The sequence below is a fragment of the Solea solea genome, chromosome 12 (genome assembly GCF_958295425.1).
Source record: "Solea solea chromosome 12, fSolSol10.1, whole genome shotgun sequence".
Taxonomy (NCBI): Eukaryota; Metazoa; Chordata; class Actinopteri; order Pleuronectiformes; family Soleidae; genus Solea; species Solea solea.
In genome coordinates this window covers 20858954-20877941 of record NC_081145.1, presented here as the reverse complement: position 1 = coordinate 20877941, position 18988 = coordinate 20858954, and the positions used below count along the sequence as shown (strand labels likewise).

Genomic DNA, 18988 nt, shown 5'->3' with positions numbered 1-18988 from the left:
CTTCACACAGAGTACTGAGAACACAGTATGTGTTCCTGCATCCGACTCAAGAGATACAGTAGGTGGATGAATAGTTTCACAGATTCCTTGGACCCACTAAGCGTCTCCCCTTTTTCTTGCGGTCCTTAATCTGTGAGACATGGCCTCGTTTTGTCTTCATCCTCAGCATCTTTACACCTTCTCCTTGATGCTAAAATCTCCTCCGCTGCATTAATAAAAGCTCAACGACTGAGTAAATGTCTGCGGAACGTTCCGCGGCATTAAATCTGTACGGTTTTTCCGGTGGACTGTGAAGACTCACTGTGGTGTGGTGATCAGCAGCTCTCCAGCTCGCACCATCTGATTGGCCAACACTCTGGAGCTGACCATCTCTGTCTCCTCAGAAGCCTTGACACTCCACTCCACTGCTGTCAAACATGTTGTCGCACACCCACTCATACTTCACACGCTCGTGAACCAGCTCCATAATGATGCCATCTCCTCTGTGTAAGCTGCACCTCTGGTCCTGGTCAGAATAATGACTCTCTGCAGACAATGTGTTGACACTGCAGGGAGTCAAAAGAGACCGGCTGAGAGTGATAATAATCACCATTTTGCTATAAAGCTCAGAGGCAAGATTGCAGGGCTTAAAGTCTTTCATTTACCAGCCACTGATTGCGTGTTCCCTCACCTCTAACTGTTGCAGCTACTAGAGTGAAGCCTGGCCTCTTGAAATTTAGAGACTGGACCAATAATTGAAGAAACATTAATAGCTCTGTGTACTGGAAATGGAGAGAAATAGAGTTTATTCTCCTCCTGCACAACCAGGAAGTCTATCTTTATGTTATTTGGGTCAGTTCAAAGGAAGAACTGTATTTTGTTGTCCTGCTTAAAATTCATAGGATTTTTCTTTTGGTTGTTGTTGGTACAGTCATCTTTGAGCACAAACACCTGGAGCCTCATAATCCTCACAGTGTTCACTCAGACGCCCTCACAAATTAAACCTCAGTGCAGAAGAAACTGCAACAACAACAACAACAACAACAGCCCAACTGAAACAAAAAAGAAAAGAGACTCCATCTACAAAGATAGTGTAGGGGGTTACCATATATTTTAAGGAAATCCAGGTTGTTGTATTATGTCAAAATCTGCCCATTCATCTAATTTTCTGTATGTTGCAAATACAAGTTTGGTAGCTTTATATCAAGCATTGTTGCTTTGACACTATGATGTTTGAGAACTGCCGTTTTGAAGCCTTACGTTTATATTTTATCCAGCGACATTTTCCTTTTAAGAAACCTGACTTAACCATCTGTGGAGGGTTAGCTGAATTGAGAGCTTATCCAGTGAACATCCACTGAACTCTGTCAGATGGAGCCTGTACTCCGGTCATGCAGGAAGCACTGAACGATTCTGTGAACAAATCTTTTTAATGATTCAGTACACTGAAAATAAATGCTTTACAAGTCATTGGTTTGTGTGTGTTGTGGAGGAGATGCTATAGTAATGGAAAAATCATACCAAACTGTGTAGAGTCCAGCCAAAGCAAGCCGAGCTAGAATTGGGTAGTGGAAAAGTGCCATTTTACTCTAAATAGGTCTACAATTTAGAATGTGGACATCATGCTGTATTGAAGACCTGGGTTATGGTTTGGCCGGAAAGTTGCCAGGAGATCGCTGGACATACCAGAAATGGCAGTTCACGTCCACACATATGTCTGCAGTTTATAGGCAACAAAATCACTCAAAGACAGATTGGGTGCTCTGAGCCCTTGTTTGTAAAGGAGTTCCAATATACAATGATGTTCCAGATGGTTGCTTACACAAATGCATTATTTGAAAATGCTTAAAAAATACCTGGTGCTTTTCAAACTGTCCTCCCCCTTGAATGAGCCGTCTGTCTGTCAACGTGTGAAAACATCACGCTAAGCCTTCAGTGTTGTTCTTTGGTCTTCTTTCAGAAAAAGAGAAAAAAAAAACAACCTCTACAGTTCTTCACAACATCTTTTATAACCACCATTGCAACAGTCTTGTATTGTAGTGGTGTATTTTGATGACCACTACACACCATGAACATGTGTTTTTGCATTGTAACCAATTGTAGACCAATAACAACTAAAATGGATTCATCCTCTAATTTGATATTTAAAAAAAATTATCCGGACAAAGTGACTCATAGTAACTCATAATAATGTTTCAACAATAAATCTAGCATTAAAGGTCATGAAAAGACAGCAATCATCTCCAAAAAATCCCCAATAACGCGACTTGGCTGGAGCTTCATCTGTTCGAGCGGGTGATAATCTGTCCTGCAAAATAATCCATTCTTCCTCCAATCCACCCATTCACCAGAATCGCATAAACTAACTACCTATCAAATCAAATCACACCACTTTCCACCTTAATAGGCAATAGACAGCTCAGATGTTGTGAGTTAATTGTCTAAATTATTTGTCACAGCAGGAGAGCGCATGTATTTAAGCCTCATTTGCTGCACATTGCATGAATAATCTGGCAGATCAGTGGTGGCTACAGTTTTACTGTTGTGGATCTCCAGTGAATCAATCACACTTTCCACAGTGTCTGTCCCTCTGTTGAAGTTTCTGATTAGATTTGAGCTCTTCTCTGACACCTTGAGTCTGCGAGTATCCAGCGCTTCATCGTTCACTGTTGTGCCGTGCAGTCTCTAAATGTGCTCCTTCATATCATTGTTGATGAAGAAAATTATCCACCGCTCAAGTCTCTCTCTCTCTGTCACACACACACGCACACACACACACACACACCCAATGCAATTAACTCCATCAAAATGTTATTTGCAGTTTCACTGTTAGTTCATTTTTAAATTGTGTGATCAATTACCTTCACTTAAGCTTTTCCAGACTCATTTCACTGATGGATATCATTTATGACTCAACTACACTCAGGAAACTTTTCAACCTGAATTTCTGAACCAGGCCATTAAAAAGATCGGTCCTGCTGCACTGTTTAACAGTTGTTGTTTTTTGTGTGTTTATTTATTTATTTTATTTATTTATAAGTCAGACTGTCTAAACTTTGATTTGTTGAAATCCTCTTCTGATGTCTATATCTGATATCTGAGCTTGTCCATTAACCCTTAGTGCTCATGCGGCACGGATCTTTTTTTTTCGTCTTCTTATGTGTTGTTGAGTAAAAGTTATGATTCATTTCATATCGCATTTGTAGTGGTGATATAAAGTAGCAATAATTCTGCCGAAGTCACGAAATAGACTGTTTTTATTTTATTTTTGTTCATTAAAACGAGCCAAGTGAACTTTGAACTGTGACGTGTTTCCAAATTTCACAAATTCAATCCGATTTTAAACATTTTGAGTACTTTTTGCTCAGGTGTGTTTATATAGCTGGTTAAAATGTATTGATTGCCTGTAAAAAAAAGGATATGAGACACTTAATTTTTGCATATTCTTATAGCCTATATACTGTATGTTTAAACATAGTAATGACAGAAAGCGGCCAAAATGCTCTGTGTTGTAAGGTTTAATAAAGCTGTGCGAGGGAAAAGTGCATGTAGGCTTCACAATACTGTAAAAAAAAAAAACTCAAACACCTGTCTATCTAAATGTTCCCTGTCTAATGAAGCAGATATGATATGCAGAGGTTAGTAAGTCACAAATGGCAGAGAGTGCAGCCAAAATTCAAAAATGTCTTTGCTGAGAGGGCTGGCAGGAGATGATGGGATATATCAGATTGTATAGGCTAATATTGCTTTTCCACACCTCTCTCTAAAGGTACAAGAGGCAGAGAATTTGTGTCATTATTGATCAGTAATTCCATAATAAACCTCCAACTTAGAAAATAAAAAAAACTACACTGCTGAACATCCTGTAGTCTCTGTTTCTATAGCCTTGGGGTAAAGCCTGCCTGACAGGAGACTTTGACAGTGCAGTTCAGCGAGACCGTTCTCCAAACTGGCTGCTCGGTGACAACAGCTGTCTGAGCTGCACAGAAACCGAAGAAAGGAAGAGATCTACAAGACGGCAGCAACAATGCAATCGAATCGGTCAATATCAGCAGAGTTTCAGAGGTGGAGAGTTTAAGGGGCTGTTCACAGGTAGCGTCGTTTGCATTCACTTTAAAAGGTGACGTGTGTCAGAAAATCACATCATTAGAATCATGTTGACTTCTTTATCTTACAGTCTACTCTCTACCTCCATTTTGTGTTTTTATACAGGGGACAAAAAAAAGTCCAGTTTACAGGTAAGAACCTGTTGACATGAATGAGAAGTACCTTTCTTGTTTTCAGTTTAATGAACAGCTGTGACCACTGCAGAGACTCGGCTTGTGTCTCTGTCTGGATGACATGCTGCGGATTCTGTCACTCTCTGTCTGTGGTAAGCCCCCCTAACACAAACACTCCCTAGAGCCTCAGTGGAAGCTTCACATATATGATGGAGCTCATCTGTGGGGTGGACAGGACTATAAATCACCTCCTCCTCCTCATTCCTTCTGGCCTCTGAGGGTGCTGGGAGGTTGGCATGTCCATATTTTTGTTGCCCGGCATCAACGTTGATGGCCACTCAGCCCATCTCTGACCTCCTGGTTATTTTTACTGCATTCTTAATTAGTGTGGGCAACAGATACTGTCTATTTTCTTTTAGATTATATTACAAAATGTAATTTTAATTTTAATTAAATTGAATAAATGCTCTGGTGAATAATTTATCTATAAGATACAATTTGTCTTTGTAGTAGTCGGTCTGTGTCTTTCAGATATATGACATTTATCTTGATCATAAAACTTTTGGGTGTCTGTTAAATGTGTACGGCTATAAACAGGACCGTTTCAGCTGCTGTATCCCCTTTTTCCCAACCATAATTTGTTGTTTTTTAAATTTAATTTATGGTTGCATACTAAACAAATGACATTCACCATGCTGATTTACAACATTGATTTTTGACCGTCTGACCTGTGAGACGAGGATCGAAACAAGCACTCCAATTACTATGTAACCACTCAGGTGTATAGAGTGTGAATCTGTGCTGCTCCATTATCTCAGTTAAAAATAATAACAATAATAATGTATGTTACGTAGCGCTTTGAGCAAATGCTCAACAAGCAAGAAAGCAAGAAAAATGCATATTAAATGTTAAAATACAATAGTGATTATGCATCAAAAGCAATTGTGAGGAGGTGGGTTTTGAAGGTACATGGATCACTACAGTCAGCCAGAAACTGAGCAACCTTGGCAGAGGTTTGTGCTCTCTGGGTGCTCTCTTAAGTAGAGGTTCAGGTTAGGTTTCCAGTCTAACACACTGAAGCTGCTTTCAGAGTTGCTCTGAAGTCCTCTATTCTCTGAAGACTGCAACTGTGAAAGCAAAAGTCTGCAAAAGTTGCTCCGTAGCAGGGAAAACTCCAAATAATTCAACAGCAACTGTGTGACCCAGGCACCCACCTATTGGCTTGACACTGGTACCCTGCATATAGGGTAGCTTAGACTGCCGCTCATTGGCTAAAAGTGTCCATATGTTGCAGTGTCTTTCTGCAGAGCACTCTGAATTAATCAGCATCGTTTATACTCCGAGCACACTCGCACTCATCAAACAGCACCACTGCCCTGAGCCATCACCAGTATCATATTCATGTGACGTTATCGATGGAAGCTACAGAAACTCTTACCGCCAGATTAGTGACTGTTTAATTAAACTGAAAAATGCCAAACACTCACAGAGCCTGTGATCGAGAGTGTAATTCTGCAGCTGTGTTTGCAGGAAGCTTATTACTCAGCACTAATGGGTGTCTTCTGCCGAGACACATCGCGGCAGCAGGCCCAAGCTTCTGCTCCTGCTTTATGATTCTAATCAACTGTCCTCCGTGGTGAGAAATATCAACAATAAACTACATACATGAAGCTGTCTTCCAGATGGAAAACAACAACTTCCATATTGTACTATGTGGGATGGATACCGTAGCTTGTTCTTATGGAAACCAGGATTATAGTGCAGCTGTCTGTAATTCAGAAATGGAACTGCCTCATGACATGCCATGACACGACATTTTCAATGCAAACATAGCATATGTGCATGTAGTAGGCCTACAGATGAGTGACTTAGCACTGCAGAGATGGCGTCACAGCTCCGGGGCCAAGATGGAACTTTGGGTTTAACTTAGATCAACAATTACATTTAGCATAAGTAACCGGCTCTGTTGGATGACAGGTAACATTTATTCTTCAACAAAAACATATAATAAAAAGGGTCGTCGCTCACAATGTCCGAAATTGGCTCACAGTCTGACCATTTTGTCTGTATGTAGACCAGCCACACTTTACACGCTCCATTCATGCTCTGAATTCCCCTCTGATTTATTTGGTCAAAAGCTGATTGTAATGGAACAGATTTAGTCGAGGGGCTGTGTAATAAAGAAATCCTGTGTACTTATAATAATAATAATTACATTTATTAAAATCACTTGATGGACCACGGCAGATTTGGCTTGCACCAGTCATTACACTGATTTGTACAGAAACTGATTATATTTGTTGTTGGATATGTTAAGACCTGTATGAAGGAATTGAAGGCCTATAATCAGAAGCTGTTTTCTTTACATTAATACTGGAGAATTGCGTCTGCATACTCTCTGGAGTTAGTCGGTCACATATGATGAATGCTGTGGGTCAGACACATTTAAAATAGCGGGAGAATCTGTGGAGGATCTAGGCTGAAGGCTTTTCGCAAACTTTTGAGGTTGAACTCAGAAGAGGAGTATGCAACAAAATACACCTTATTGTAATTTTGTATGCAGGTGATAACACTTAAACACACCTTTACACCTGTTGTCATTCCTTAATTTCTGTTCAATAACAAAATGAAAACCAACATCATAGATTACACTGTCTTTGTTGGGCTTTATTTGCAAATAGGTATTCAGCTGTGGTGAGATCAGGATGTATCAGTCCACAGAGATGGTGCCATTATGCAACTATTCTTAAAAAATGAAAAAGAAAAAAAGCAATCTTTACTCTGAACAAACTGATCTGGCAGCAACAATTATTGGATTTAGAGTGTGAGACTTTAGTAAAAGTAATGACATGTAAAAGTCAATGAAATAACAAACTTCTCCCCACTCTGATGCTTGGTTTTATCTTAGGCATTTACTTTATCAAACAGTAGAACACGTGTACCTAATAAAGTGGTTGGTTAGTAGTTTCATACTTGTCAGAGACGGCTCGCAAAGCATTGTGGGTAAATGAGTAAAAGAACCAGGCGCTCCTTATACGCATGCGTACAGCGCTGTCAATTCGAAACCCAGCGAGGGAAAACAAAACCAGACCCCAGCAACAGTAAGTTTTCTACCTTTGCTTTCGACTTTTCTCCTATTGTCCTCCTGTTAATGTTGTACTTACTCGCGGAGAAGCAGTCAGCTTAACGCTGCTAATACCCCCGTGAAGTCGTTATAGCCTTGGTATCTCTTTAACTGCCACACTGATACACGACGACAAGCAAAGTTTTAGACGTTTTACAAAGTCCCGTAATGCACTGTGAATCACAGCCAGCATCAAGATTAAGATTAGAATTAAATTAACGTTTTGTGTCTCGCAGTCTTCCTTGTCCCGGAACCATGCTACCTTATGCTGTTTGCTGATCGACGGGATATGTAGTTATTATTTAATTAAATGCATAATTATGCATTGTTCTCGTGTATTATTAAAGCCGAATTTAGATAGAGATTATGCATGTTTACAAAAACAGTAAGCTTATCTTCTATTGTTTGCGCACTGATAAAGATAGTTAATGCAACCTTAAACTTAATGATTTTTAAAAGGAGTTTGGCCCAACTGTAGAAAAGAGTAACATTTACACACGCACAACTCACAGTTTTAACATCATTCATTTTCCACGAGTATATACCTAAAGTATTGAGACTATAGAATTTCTCATGTGTGTTTAAAGTGTTTAAAGTTGTTCTGAATGCTACCCCCACTTGGGGCAGTGTTTGCTAAAGTTAGCAGGCTAACTAGCTATAACGGTGAAGTGGCTATAGTCAGAACCAGACAACTAAAACTGACTGGTTTTGTGGTTAGGGTTAGAATTGTTTTAGGTTTATGGTTAAGGTTAGGTCTTTAGTTGTGTAGGTTAAAATAAGGGGCTAGGGAATGCTTTATGTATATGAGTTCACTGTCCACATAAAGAGGGTTAGTGTATGTGTGTGTTTGTTTATCAGGGCTCGTGTTGGCTGCTACATTTCTCGATTGGTGACAGGTAGCATTTTCTTTTGCTGTACTATCCTCTGACTCTTATGAATGACATGCCCTTGACATACTACACTTTTCATCTACACAGCATGTGTTGTATGTCTCACACAGTACTATAAGTACAGACTGAACATCGAGATTATATTTGCATTTGGATGCAGGGGAAAAAAAGTATAAATATAGATGTATGTATCAGTTATTGGCCCAAGCACTCACAATTTATTGAGATATTGGATATCGGCAAAAAGTCCAATATCGTTCATCTCTAGTGTTTCTGATTTCAGCAGTTGGTATTTATAAAATGATTAGAAAAAAAAATCTACCATCTGCCATTACTTTTAAAGCATCCTTTAGTGATGTACTTGTTGTTGTAACCCATCTGTCAACAAGTCACTAAATAATTTAGGGGACACATTATTTCCCCTCCTGATGTTTAAAGGAAAACTAAAAGTTAACAGCTGACCTGTATTTGTTTGATTTCATCTTTTGCACTGCTGTTACATGACTGGCTGATTAAACAGTTGCATAAGAAGGTGTACATAATGTAGTGTTCAGTGGAAGTGCAAGTGATCCCTGTGCTTGGAGCTAGGGGTAGAGTAAGGACACAATTGTTCTGATACCACAGGCTGATTGAGCTCTGCTTTCCTTTGCTCCATTGCCATAATGTGAATTGCATATAATTGCCAATTTCTTATTTATCATGAGTCATATGCAGATATTCTTTGGGCCACTGATCTGATCTGAGACTTTTACTATCAGCTCTCAGCTGATACCAAGTCCAATATTAATATATTTAATCAAATAATTTGTGTCTGAGACACATTGAAAGGTCCTAGATGTAGTTAATCTCACACTCCCTGTTTTACAAGCTTGAAGAAAGCCAAGTATCAAAGGCATAAATATTTAAGCTTCATTTATGGATATGATGTAAGTAAAAGTTCATTGTGGATTATTCAGTTCCCAACACTGAGTGACATGCTGAGATGTCTCACTGTGTTTTGGATTTGTTGTGACTGGAGAAACACTTGGACCGTGGTGTTACAGAGTCGTGCTTCTTCCCTTGTAAACTTTGACAAGTACTGACCGTGGTGTGCAGAGCAAACACAAGCTGATAACAACTTTAATTTAAGCCTGCCATGAAGTGAAAAAGCTGCAGCTGAATGTTTCCTACATTGTACTGCTAATAAATTATGTTTGCTTAGATTTATTAGCCTTCGGCTAAGTAAATTTGCAACCAATCTCCTCCTAAATAATCTCTGACACAATATGAACACTAATGGCATATTGATGTGCTGACTAGTTTTTGTTAATTGATAATACTCTTATTTTATTGTAAAGCTGTGAAAAGGCATTGTCACATCGATAGACAAATGCATTGACACCCGTATAGTCAGATTGGCGATGGACATTATGTTCTTCACAAACAGAAATGACTTGCCTGTATATTTGCACATAGAACATAGAAGTGCAATTCACAACACAAGTGAATTCAGGAGTCGAGACACATTCAAATGCTATAGTATATGTTTAAATTTATATACTTGTAGCTGTCTACTTACCATCGGGTGTCTCAGTGCGGATGTTGATTTTCTGAACATGGCATTTACCCCTGTCAGGTGCTTGATGAGCCTCAGCTCCTGGATTCTGCACTCCTCCCCCTATGGAGCTCAGAGTGAACATTCATAACCTCTCAGAAGTTTACTCATCCTTTCCATCCGTCTGTGAAAGTTAAAAATCAACTGCTTACCCCGGCCTTTGAAGTGGCGGCCACTTGCTGTGTTATAGATTACCTGTGTGACCTTGCCAACCTCCTGCTGAACATCTGTATGAGTGGTAAGGATAGTGGAATTTCATCTGGCTGTGGTTGCCTGTTTTTTCTCTTCTATGCTTGGGACCTGCTTCTTTCAGGATTATGTCCATATTGGCCAAATTTAATGTTTGCCAACAAATGGTTTAGTCATAACTGGTGCGTTCACACTATGGCTGCAACTAATCATTATTTTAGTTATTGCTTAATCTGATTATTTAATCAATTTGTTGTTTGGCACCTAAAATGTTGAAAAATGATGATCACTGTTTCCCAAACCTAAAATGATGATGTTCTCAAACCAAAATTATACAGTTCTAATTATTTATTTTGTTATATGGAGAATAGAACCCAGAAAATATCGACAGTGAAGATCTGATTTTTATTTTTAAAGAAAACACTCAAACCTATTAATCATCAAATTAGTAGACAAATAATTTAGTAATTGATTAATCAGTTAATCTGTTAATCAATGCAGCCCTAATCCAGAACAAACACAAACCAAATTTTGGGTGGTGTCTCTCTGGGTTGTTTTTAGAGAGTGCCCTTCCCCTTCCACCAGACAAGAGTTAATTCCTTATTAAACTCTGCTGTTACAGACACACTTGTTTGTTTTCCTGGTTTCCTTAGAAATATGTTGTTGCATTCATATTAACAAAGGATAATGGGGTCAATACATTTGTGAATACATCTTATGATTTCCAAGAAAACCAATTATTTTTCAGAACTGTATAATTGCACTGTAGCCCTCTGAATCATAATCACATCAAATTGTGAGGTTCCTAGATACTCCTACCCCTACTGAAGCTGTTTGAATGCTTTGTAAGTTAATTCACACTACCACCAAATTATTAAGGAACTGAAAACATTAATTGTCAAGTATTAAGAGATGGCGATTATGGTATATATTATGCCATGCATGCATTTAGTTTTTTCTTTGGACATTGGTCTGGACCACAGTTTAGCTACATCATCAGTGTGCATTTATATTGTATCTGTAATAAAGAGGTGACTGCAGTCCTGATTCCCCATGTACTGCTGTGATATTTATATTAAGTGAACCCGTGTCCGCTTTTTCTTATCAGCTGCTGCTGATGAAATAAGGTTCATCTGCCTGTACCCTCTGGGAGGATTTGTTTGAGTCCCACTGCAGAGAGAACTCCTCCATTCTGCATGGGAATAAACCTTTGAGATCTGCGTTTTCAACCTGCGGGGTCAGGAGATAAGATGTGGATAAAAACATATCTCCACTGAACAGGCGGTGCATATCATTGTACCTCCCCCAGTGCTTCTGAAATACTGAATATTTAAGCCTCTTATGATGATGAATCAAATGATACATGAAAATAAGAGATATTATAGCCTAAGTGTTCATTCTGGTCCACATTTATTGAAGCGCCAAAATCCCAGTTACAGTTTCAGTATGTCTACAAGAAGCAGAACAGTATACCAGTTAAGAACATTGTCAAACCTACATTTTTAATCCCTCATATATGTGCCATAAGTAGTGATCAGTATTTCTGTCCATGTCCATCCCAGTTATGTTTATATCTGTGTCTATCTGTGTTTGTGGGTTTGCTCTGGTTACTCTGGCTTCCTCCCACATTCCAAATCCATGCAGACTCTCAAAATTGGTTTCGCAGGTGTGAATATGAGAGTTAATGGTTGTGTGTCTTTGTATGTGTCTGCGATGGACTGACAACCTATCCATTAACTGCCCATTTTTCTTCACCAGCTGGTCTATACCTTTATTGGAGTGCTAAAAATAAACTTATATATTCACCACAACATTGCACCGGGGAAATTGAAGGGCCTTACTTAAGGGGCATGGTTTAGTTTACCTAAATTAATTTTCATGTAAGAACTTGTAGATTCTGCTGTGCATATGCCTTCCATCCACATTGCCCTACTGCTTACAAAGCAACTAATTTCTAAAACCTTGTTGACTCTTAACTGCATTTTAGAACGGTACCTTTTTCCATAAACATTTAAAATGTCTAGTGTCATGTCCTGCAGGTGTGAGACAATTAAACGGGAATGTTAGTGTCCAGGGTTCCACTATCTCTGTTACTGGACAGAGTAGTCTGTGCCTGTGCTATCATCTGCTGAGAGTGTGTCACTCAGTGCTGAAGTTTAGTTTATGTTTTTTAATAAATGGATTTCTCTGAGTTCTCTGAGAACTGCTCTCCCCTGACACGCTCCCATCACTCGGCACCTGCAAGCTGCTCCTGGCCTGATTTTTATATATATATATATATATATATATATATATATATATATATATATATATATATAAAAAAGCTTGAGTCACCTGTTGATCTGTGTATAAGTGTGTTTTTCTCAGTTGGTCAAATTGTTGGACCATGTGCATGTGGCAGCTGAGGGTTTTATGCTGCTGAAAATAAACCTCCCTGAGTTGTGTTCAAGACAGTGTTCACTTCTGTCCAGACTTGAGTAGTCTACTGTTGACAAATGGAGATCATAAAATATTGGTTGAGGTTCAATTTTCTCTATTAATGACAGGAAAGGGTCAATCACAATGTGCTGGAGTGTTTGTACCTACATTAATAGGGGTGGGTCAAAATATTGTTTTTGTGATATATTGTCGTCCTTCCTTGTGCAATACGATAATCAATGCGCCAAGGCAAATGTTGATGTTTTTATAAGCAAACTAATGCGCACTGATATTTTTTGTGTAGATGAACAAAAATCAGAATGTTTTAAGCCTTGCTCTTATTTTTCTGGCTCTGGCGATTCTGCATTTGCTCAGTCATCCTTGACTATGTCACATTGTTTCCTGTTGTGATCAGTGATGATTTTTTTTTTTCAGTCTGTACAACCACTGAGTGCTGTCCCTCCACAGCAGTCCTATTTAGTCTGCAGTCCTTATTACTGTCCTGGGCTTATGGTTCGGCAGTGAGCTGCTGGTGGGAGGTCTGTCCTCTGTCCCTCTCAGCCTATCTGTTCCTCATGACTGATGTCGTTGGGATGAACTTGAGTTGCCTTCTGGGTTAATAATGAGCATCTCAAAGCAGCTGACCAGTGGGTTTCAGGGGTGCTAATAGGAACAGGAAGACCTCCATCTGCTCGAGGTAGGGCTGGCTGACATTGGGAGACACTTTACAGCCGACCAGTGGTCTATGATAAGTTGCTCCTCTTTTGGGAATTGTGATGGAGGGTGCTTGACTCGCAGTTCCCCACACCATTCATTTGCTGAAGCTGACAAATAAAGCAGATGCACTACGCTACAGATCAGATGGCTACACATATCCATAAAGTTCTCTCAGGACTTTATCAAACAGGTGGGATTTTGTCAATGCAGCAGCAAAATATGGTGGTGAAGAAAACCTTAAGTCTGCACTTGGTGGGGTCTTCCTAGGCTCCTAAGAGTTCTAATCAGATAATCAAATAGATATTTGTCATAAATCAACAAACACATCAGGATTTCTACTTGACCATGAAAAACATTTTTTGTGTCCAGTATTTTCCCTTTTAGTAGCTCTGTTAGACTTGTCCTCCCTCCTCCCTATATCACCTCATAAATTTCATGTAGGCTGCATTCATTAACCATTAAACAGTGTAATCCATGTGAAGAGAAGAGAGGACCATAATGCCTGAAAGGTTTCTTTAAGACCCCTGAAAATGAGAGACCCATCATACTGAGTAAACGATCTAGATCAGCGATATCTGTTGGAATATAGAGCTATTTAATAAGGATGGGCATTTCAAACAAAAATACTAATCACTATCCATCAGGATGTTGTCCATGGATAATTGATGACCATATTGCAGCACTGCAGGAGTGGTGACACGGCCTGCATGGGTAAAACAACCGAGCTGCTGGCATAACGCATACTGTGTAATTTTAAGTGTTGCATTAATTTGTAGATGTTTCTTTTAAATACTCCAACATCGCCTCTAAATATTTAACAATTACACTCATATTTACTATTACGTTTAACTTAAGTACCACACACAGTAGCTTTTGGTGTGTGTTTTTGCTTTTATTTCCTGTGACTCACTGCTACCTTGTAACACGCAGCCTCGTGGACAGAATTTTGACGAGACTAAATGAACAAACATTTGATATTGCCTTGACAGATACTGAACAGTATCTGCATAACCCCATGTGCAGACACTAAAATAAATTTGTTGTTCACTCACTGACAGCAAACACAGTTTTAAGCTTAAACTGTTGAAATCCATCTTTGATGCAGTTCCTGGATCACAGATAATAACCTGCAGTTGTTGTATGTGTATCTCCATAATTTTGGTCAAGTTCTTTTTGAAGTTTGATTGTGGAAGCTTGTAGGTCAGATCCAGAAATGATCTGGTACCTTCACACAGAGTAGCTCTGAATTCATGAATGAATCACTCGCCCTGCCCTAATTCAGGCCTCCAGCTGCTCCCCTCAGAGAGGTTTATTTGATTTTATTATTTTTTTCTTGCTGGGTTTTCTGCCTGACTGAGCAGTTGACTCTACGGCAGAGTGAACAGCTCGCCTGCCTTGCAGGCTGTTCCTGCTCTGCAGTCCTTGGTCAACGAGGTACCACCAAGGGACTCGGCAGTCAAATCTGCCCCAGATCAAACTAACAAGCTCTGACAGGAAGCAACGTGCTACCTGCTGGGAACATGGCCAATGGTTTTCTGTGTTTCTCTCTAAAACGCCTCACAGACTTTAACACTCCTGCTGCGCTGTCGACATGGATCTGATGTTTCCTGTCGTAGGTCTTATCTTTGTAATGAGTTGTCTGTTGTGGATGGTGGTTGGATTGGCTGTTAAACCAGAGATCAGTGATGGGATCAGTGTCAGTCAGCAGCTGTGTCCTGTGTCTTGAGTCATTTGCCCTCGCTCTTTTTCTGAACCTGATGAACATGAATTAGGGCTGCAACAATGAAGTGGTTATTCAATTATTAAATTAACTCATTTTTAACTCATAATTGAATTTTGTTTTTTTTTATAATACATTTTTTTTTTCAGATTTTCAACTTTAAATGTGAAATTTTCTGGTTTCTTTGCACCATATAACAAAAAAAATCATTACATTTGAATAATTTTGATTTGTGGACAAATTTTGACTTTTGAGAACATCATCATCTCCAGTTTTAGGAAACACTAATTTTTCAACATTTTATGGACCAAATGATAAGTATATAGTAATCAACAGATTCATTGATTATGAAAATAATGCTTAGTTGCAGCCCTATTATGAATTGAATTTTTAACAGTTGTCCTGTTGCCCCATTTCTTGGTCCAGAACTTAACCTTATGTGACAATTTATGTCCTCAGGTCACCTGAATGCCATGCCTGTCTATGTGCTGTCAGAAGGGGCGGCGCCAGGCACTCGTATGCCAGCACACCTGACCAGGATTTCCATCCCACTAATCACCACCAGAATGGACTGTGTCAACAAATCAGTCAAGGTTGGTGTACAACAGAGTAGAGATTTACATGTTTAATCCCTTTTACTAATCATTCATCAATGTCACGATCAGCCATGCCAACAGGAAGACAAACATTTCTAATTATGTATGCATCAAATTACTTTTGGAGCCAGGAGGAAAAGGGTTTTCTTTGGATGTAAAATAGGATGCTTTGATCTGCCATTACTGTGCTGTGTCTGTTGCTGCAGTGAAGTAGATATATATACAGTATGTATGTATGAATGATCAAAGTTATCCCTAGCAATCAAGGGTCACTACAAATTGAGTTGTTTTTTTAAATGCAAGAGATTTCATTATATCTGGCACAGTAATTTAATTGGATTTGTGTAGAATATTGCAGTTGAAGGTCAGGGATGCTGTGATGTCACAAAACTAATATTTCTCTCAAAGACGTATAACGTGTAGCTTTGAAACATCAGGCAAGAAATCTGATTCACTGTAACTGTGCACTGTTATCTATCTTTCAAACCTTGTATGAGGAATAGATCAGTATGTGAAGAAGACCACTGAGGTCAGAGCCTTTTTCATTTCTCACAGAGATGCACACAAGCTTGTGCATAAAAAAATGTGCTTTTATTATGCCTCCTTTGCCCGCCGGCAACAGATGGGACCATAATGTGCTAATTATGACAATTTATCAGACAAACTGTCTAAATTGATTAAATGGTTAAGTGATGACATTTTTAGAGCCAAAAAGTCAAAAGGTCACTTTTAATCTGACTCCATTATGGTCTGCAAAAACACTTTTCTGGCCATTACTCAGCAGAGGGGGACATTAGGACCATATTTTCTCGTTAGTTGTGCAACTCTAAATGTTAAGTTGTGTTATCTTGCATTTAATGTCAGATATCCAGTAATTTAGGGTCACATTTGTTATCATTGTCATTACTATGGTACTGTCCTCTTCCACCATAAAGATGAATAAGGATATTAAGTCCTCACACGATCTGTATGAGCATCTTGTTCATTATGGTACAATCCTGGATTTAAAGCAGCAGGAAACCCTCGATCAAATCATGTATAGCAGCAACTTTGTATCATTCAGATTTACAAAACATTGACAATTGAGTGGTCTAAGCCTTTTTTGCAAATACTTTTCTATAAATTGCCCAATTCAAATTTTATTTTCTGTGAAGTGGAAAACATATGGAGAGACTAATCTATAATATCCGCAAGTCAGATACACACTAAAATTTTAATTTTAAATTTAAGATTTAATCTCACATCTGTATTTTTAAACATAAAACTTCCTCCTTGTCCTGTCCCTTATCTATTAGGTTATAAAGTTGTTACTTTAGTAACTGTTTCAATTATATGTATTGAGATTCCTCTTTGCCCAAATACCTTGAAGCACAGCTGTTACTGTAAATTAGTAATGCTTAATGTTTTCCGTATAGATAACCTATTTTGCTGTTTTCCTTTCCATCCATCCATCACCTGCCTGCCACCGTTTAGGTACATCAAGTTTCTTTTTCTGTTCACGAGAGGCTATTTTCTTGTTCTTGATGACGACGCTGCACGATCATATTTATGAAAACCAGAGCGACAGAATAATCGACCTTCTGTCTCGCAGCCCTTTTCCCTGAGGCACTCATCTGCACCCCTTACTTTTCTGACGTGGCTTTGATCAGTTGACGGTGCTCTGAGTGAAATACTGCAGAGCTTCAGTCAGGTAAATGATCCTTAGTTTGCCTTGAGGTTTATTGTTGTTTTGTTTTTATAGGGAAAAGTTATTTGTAAAGGCCCACTGATGTCGTTGGCAGCCGATGACTTCACCTTGAAGAGTGTCATCCAAGGTAAAACTCTTTTTTTTTTGTTTATGCATGAGATTCAAACCAAACTTAAGGTTCTCGGGGGCTTTTTCAGCTGCAGCTTAAATTTTATTTAGTTGCACTAGCGCTAAATTTCACTGCAACCAAATATATCAATGTGCCGCCTTCAGCACCACTATTTTAGAGGTTGCCTTTTATTCATTCCCCATATCCATTCATACTCGAGTGCAAACAAGAATAAGGTGTAGGTAAATGTTTGTCTCATTTGAAGCACAAATATAGTGTGTTCATACACAAATATTAATTGGACATTATGTTTCGCTGGTTAGATAAACATCTAAAATTCTGACTGTTTTGTAGTGGTTATACAGTATGGTGAATATAGGGAAGCATACAAACACACAATAAAAAAAAATTAATGGCAGGCTTTATTCAATTATTACTAACTCTATTGAAAATATGAAACTACTATAAAGCACCATTTTTCAGTAGTGAGTTTACATAAAAGGGTGAGGGTGCTTCGTCAGATAACAAACAGGGAGTGAGATCATGTTGATACTGAGACGCTTATAGAGGGAAAAATACAATGAACATCGTTCTTCAAGTTAACAATTGATTTAGGCTGCATCACTGTGTGTGGATAGAAGGGGGAGACAAAATCAGCTGTTAGTGTGTCTGTGTGTGAGAGAGAGAGAGAGCTGCAGGGGATGAATACATTGAGTTTTTAAACCTTGTTAGGGGGAAAAAAAAAGACAGTTAGTATTGATTCTGTCGCCACGCATTGTCCAATGTATGTGACTCTGGAAATATTAGGTGCACCAGTGCAACCAGAGAAAATCTAGTCGCACACCACAGATTCTCTCATCTGTGTAACATAATCTGTCAGAAGTCATCTTTAATGCCTCATCGTCATCGCGGTTGGAATCTCCATCGTAACTCCTCATTCCTTATTCCTTCTCCTCATATTTTTCAGAAGAAGAGTCTGATGTCTTGTCTCAGAACATGTCCATCAACATTGTTCTGTTTGGAGCGCTGGCCGAGGAATTCAATCAAACTGTCAGTCAAGGGGTAGGTTAAATGAGGTTTACTTAAGATGTCATACGGTACATCACACATACTGTATGATGCTATAGAAAAAAATCACAGGGACTGTCTAATGCTGTGTATCAATTATCGTAGTACAATTTTATATTTATATCCTGTATATAAATAAAGTAATAGGATAGTTGAAATACATGTGTGTGTAACTTGTGAGATAGTTCCTAGATAGATAGTGTTTGATCATATTTGTAAAGTAGCTTTGGTGTGTGTTTTTAATATGTTTGAGCTTGGCAGCAATTCCAGCTGTGCAATAATAGTTTATGATGTAATATATATTTTATTTATAGAACCATTGTCAAGCCTTAAGCACAAAGTGCTTTAAAAAGGGGAAAAACTAAAAAACATACTCAACATTAAAGAGGTATTCTCTCAGAAGGAAAAACGCCTGACTGTATGAAAAACACACAGTGTGCTTTATGAAGCTTTGGGAGGTGTTTTTTTTTTTTTTTCTTTTTTTTTAAAAGAACATTCAAAGCAATATCAACAAAATAGGGAAACTGTCCTATTATGAAATGAAAATGAAAGAAAATAGCTCAAGGCCACAGAAGTGAATCCTGTCATGGAAAAACCATTTGTATCAAACAAAGTTTTGAAGATGAGGTTTAAAGGCAGTTACTGGAGGCGTCAATTGTGTGGCTCTGAGCTTGCAA

The 18988-nt window shown here is 38.7% G+C and overlaps 1 protein-coding gene across 3 annotated transcripts in view; it reads left to right on the top strand.

Annotated features, from left to right (window-relative positions):
* Positions 1-7193: 7193 nt before the first annotated feature.
* Positions 7194-18988, top strand: part of pot1 (protection of telomeres 1 homolog) — a 47960-nt gene continuing 36165 nt past the window's right edge. For 2 of the 3 annotated variants that reach the window (XM_058646219.1, XM_058646218.1), the window contains exons 1-4: positions 7194-7300; positions 15311-15444; positions 17189-17261; positions 18211-18305. In XM_058646219.1, the coding sequence (XP_058502202.1) occupies positions 7207-7300; positions 15311-15444; positions 17189-17261; positions 18211-18305 (396 nt within the window). In that variant the 5' untranslated portion in view covers positions 7194-7206. Of the gene's footprint in view, positions 7301-9828; positions 10046-15310; positions 15445-17188; positions 17262-18210; positions 18306-18988 lie in introns of all 3 variants that reach the window. The other variant, XM_058646220.1, reaches the window with a different exon arrangement.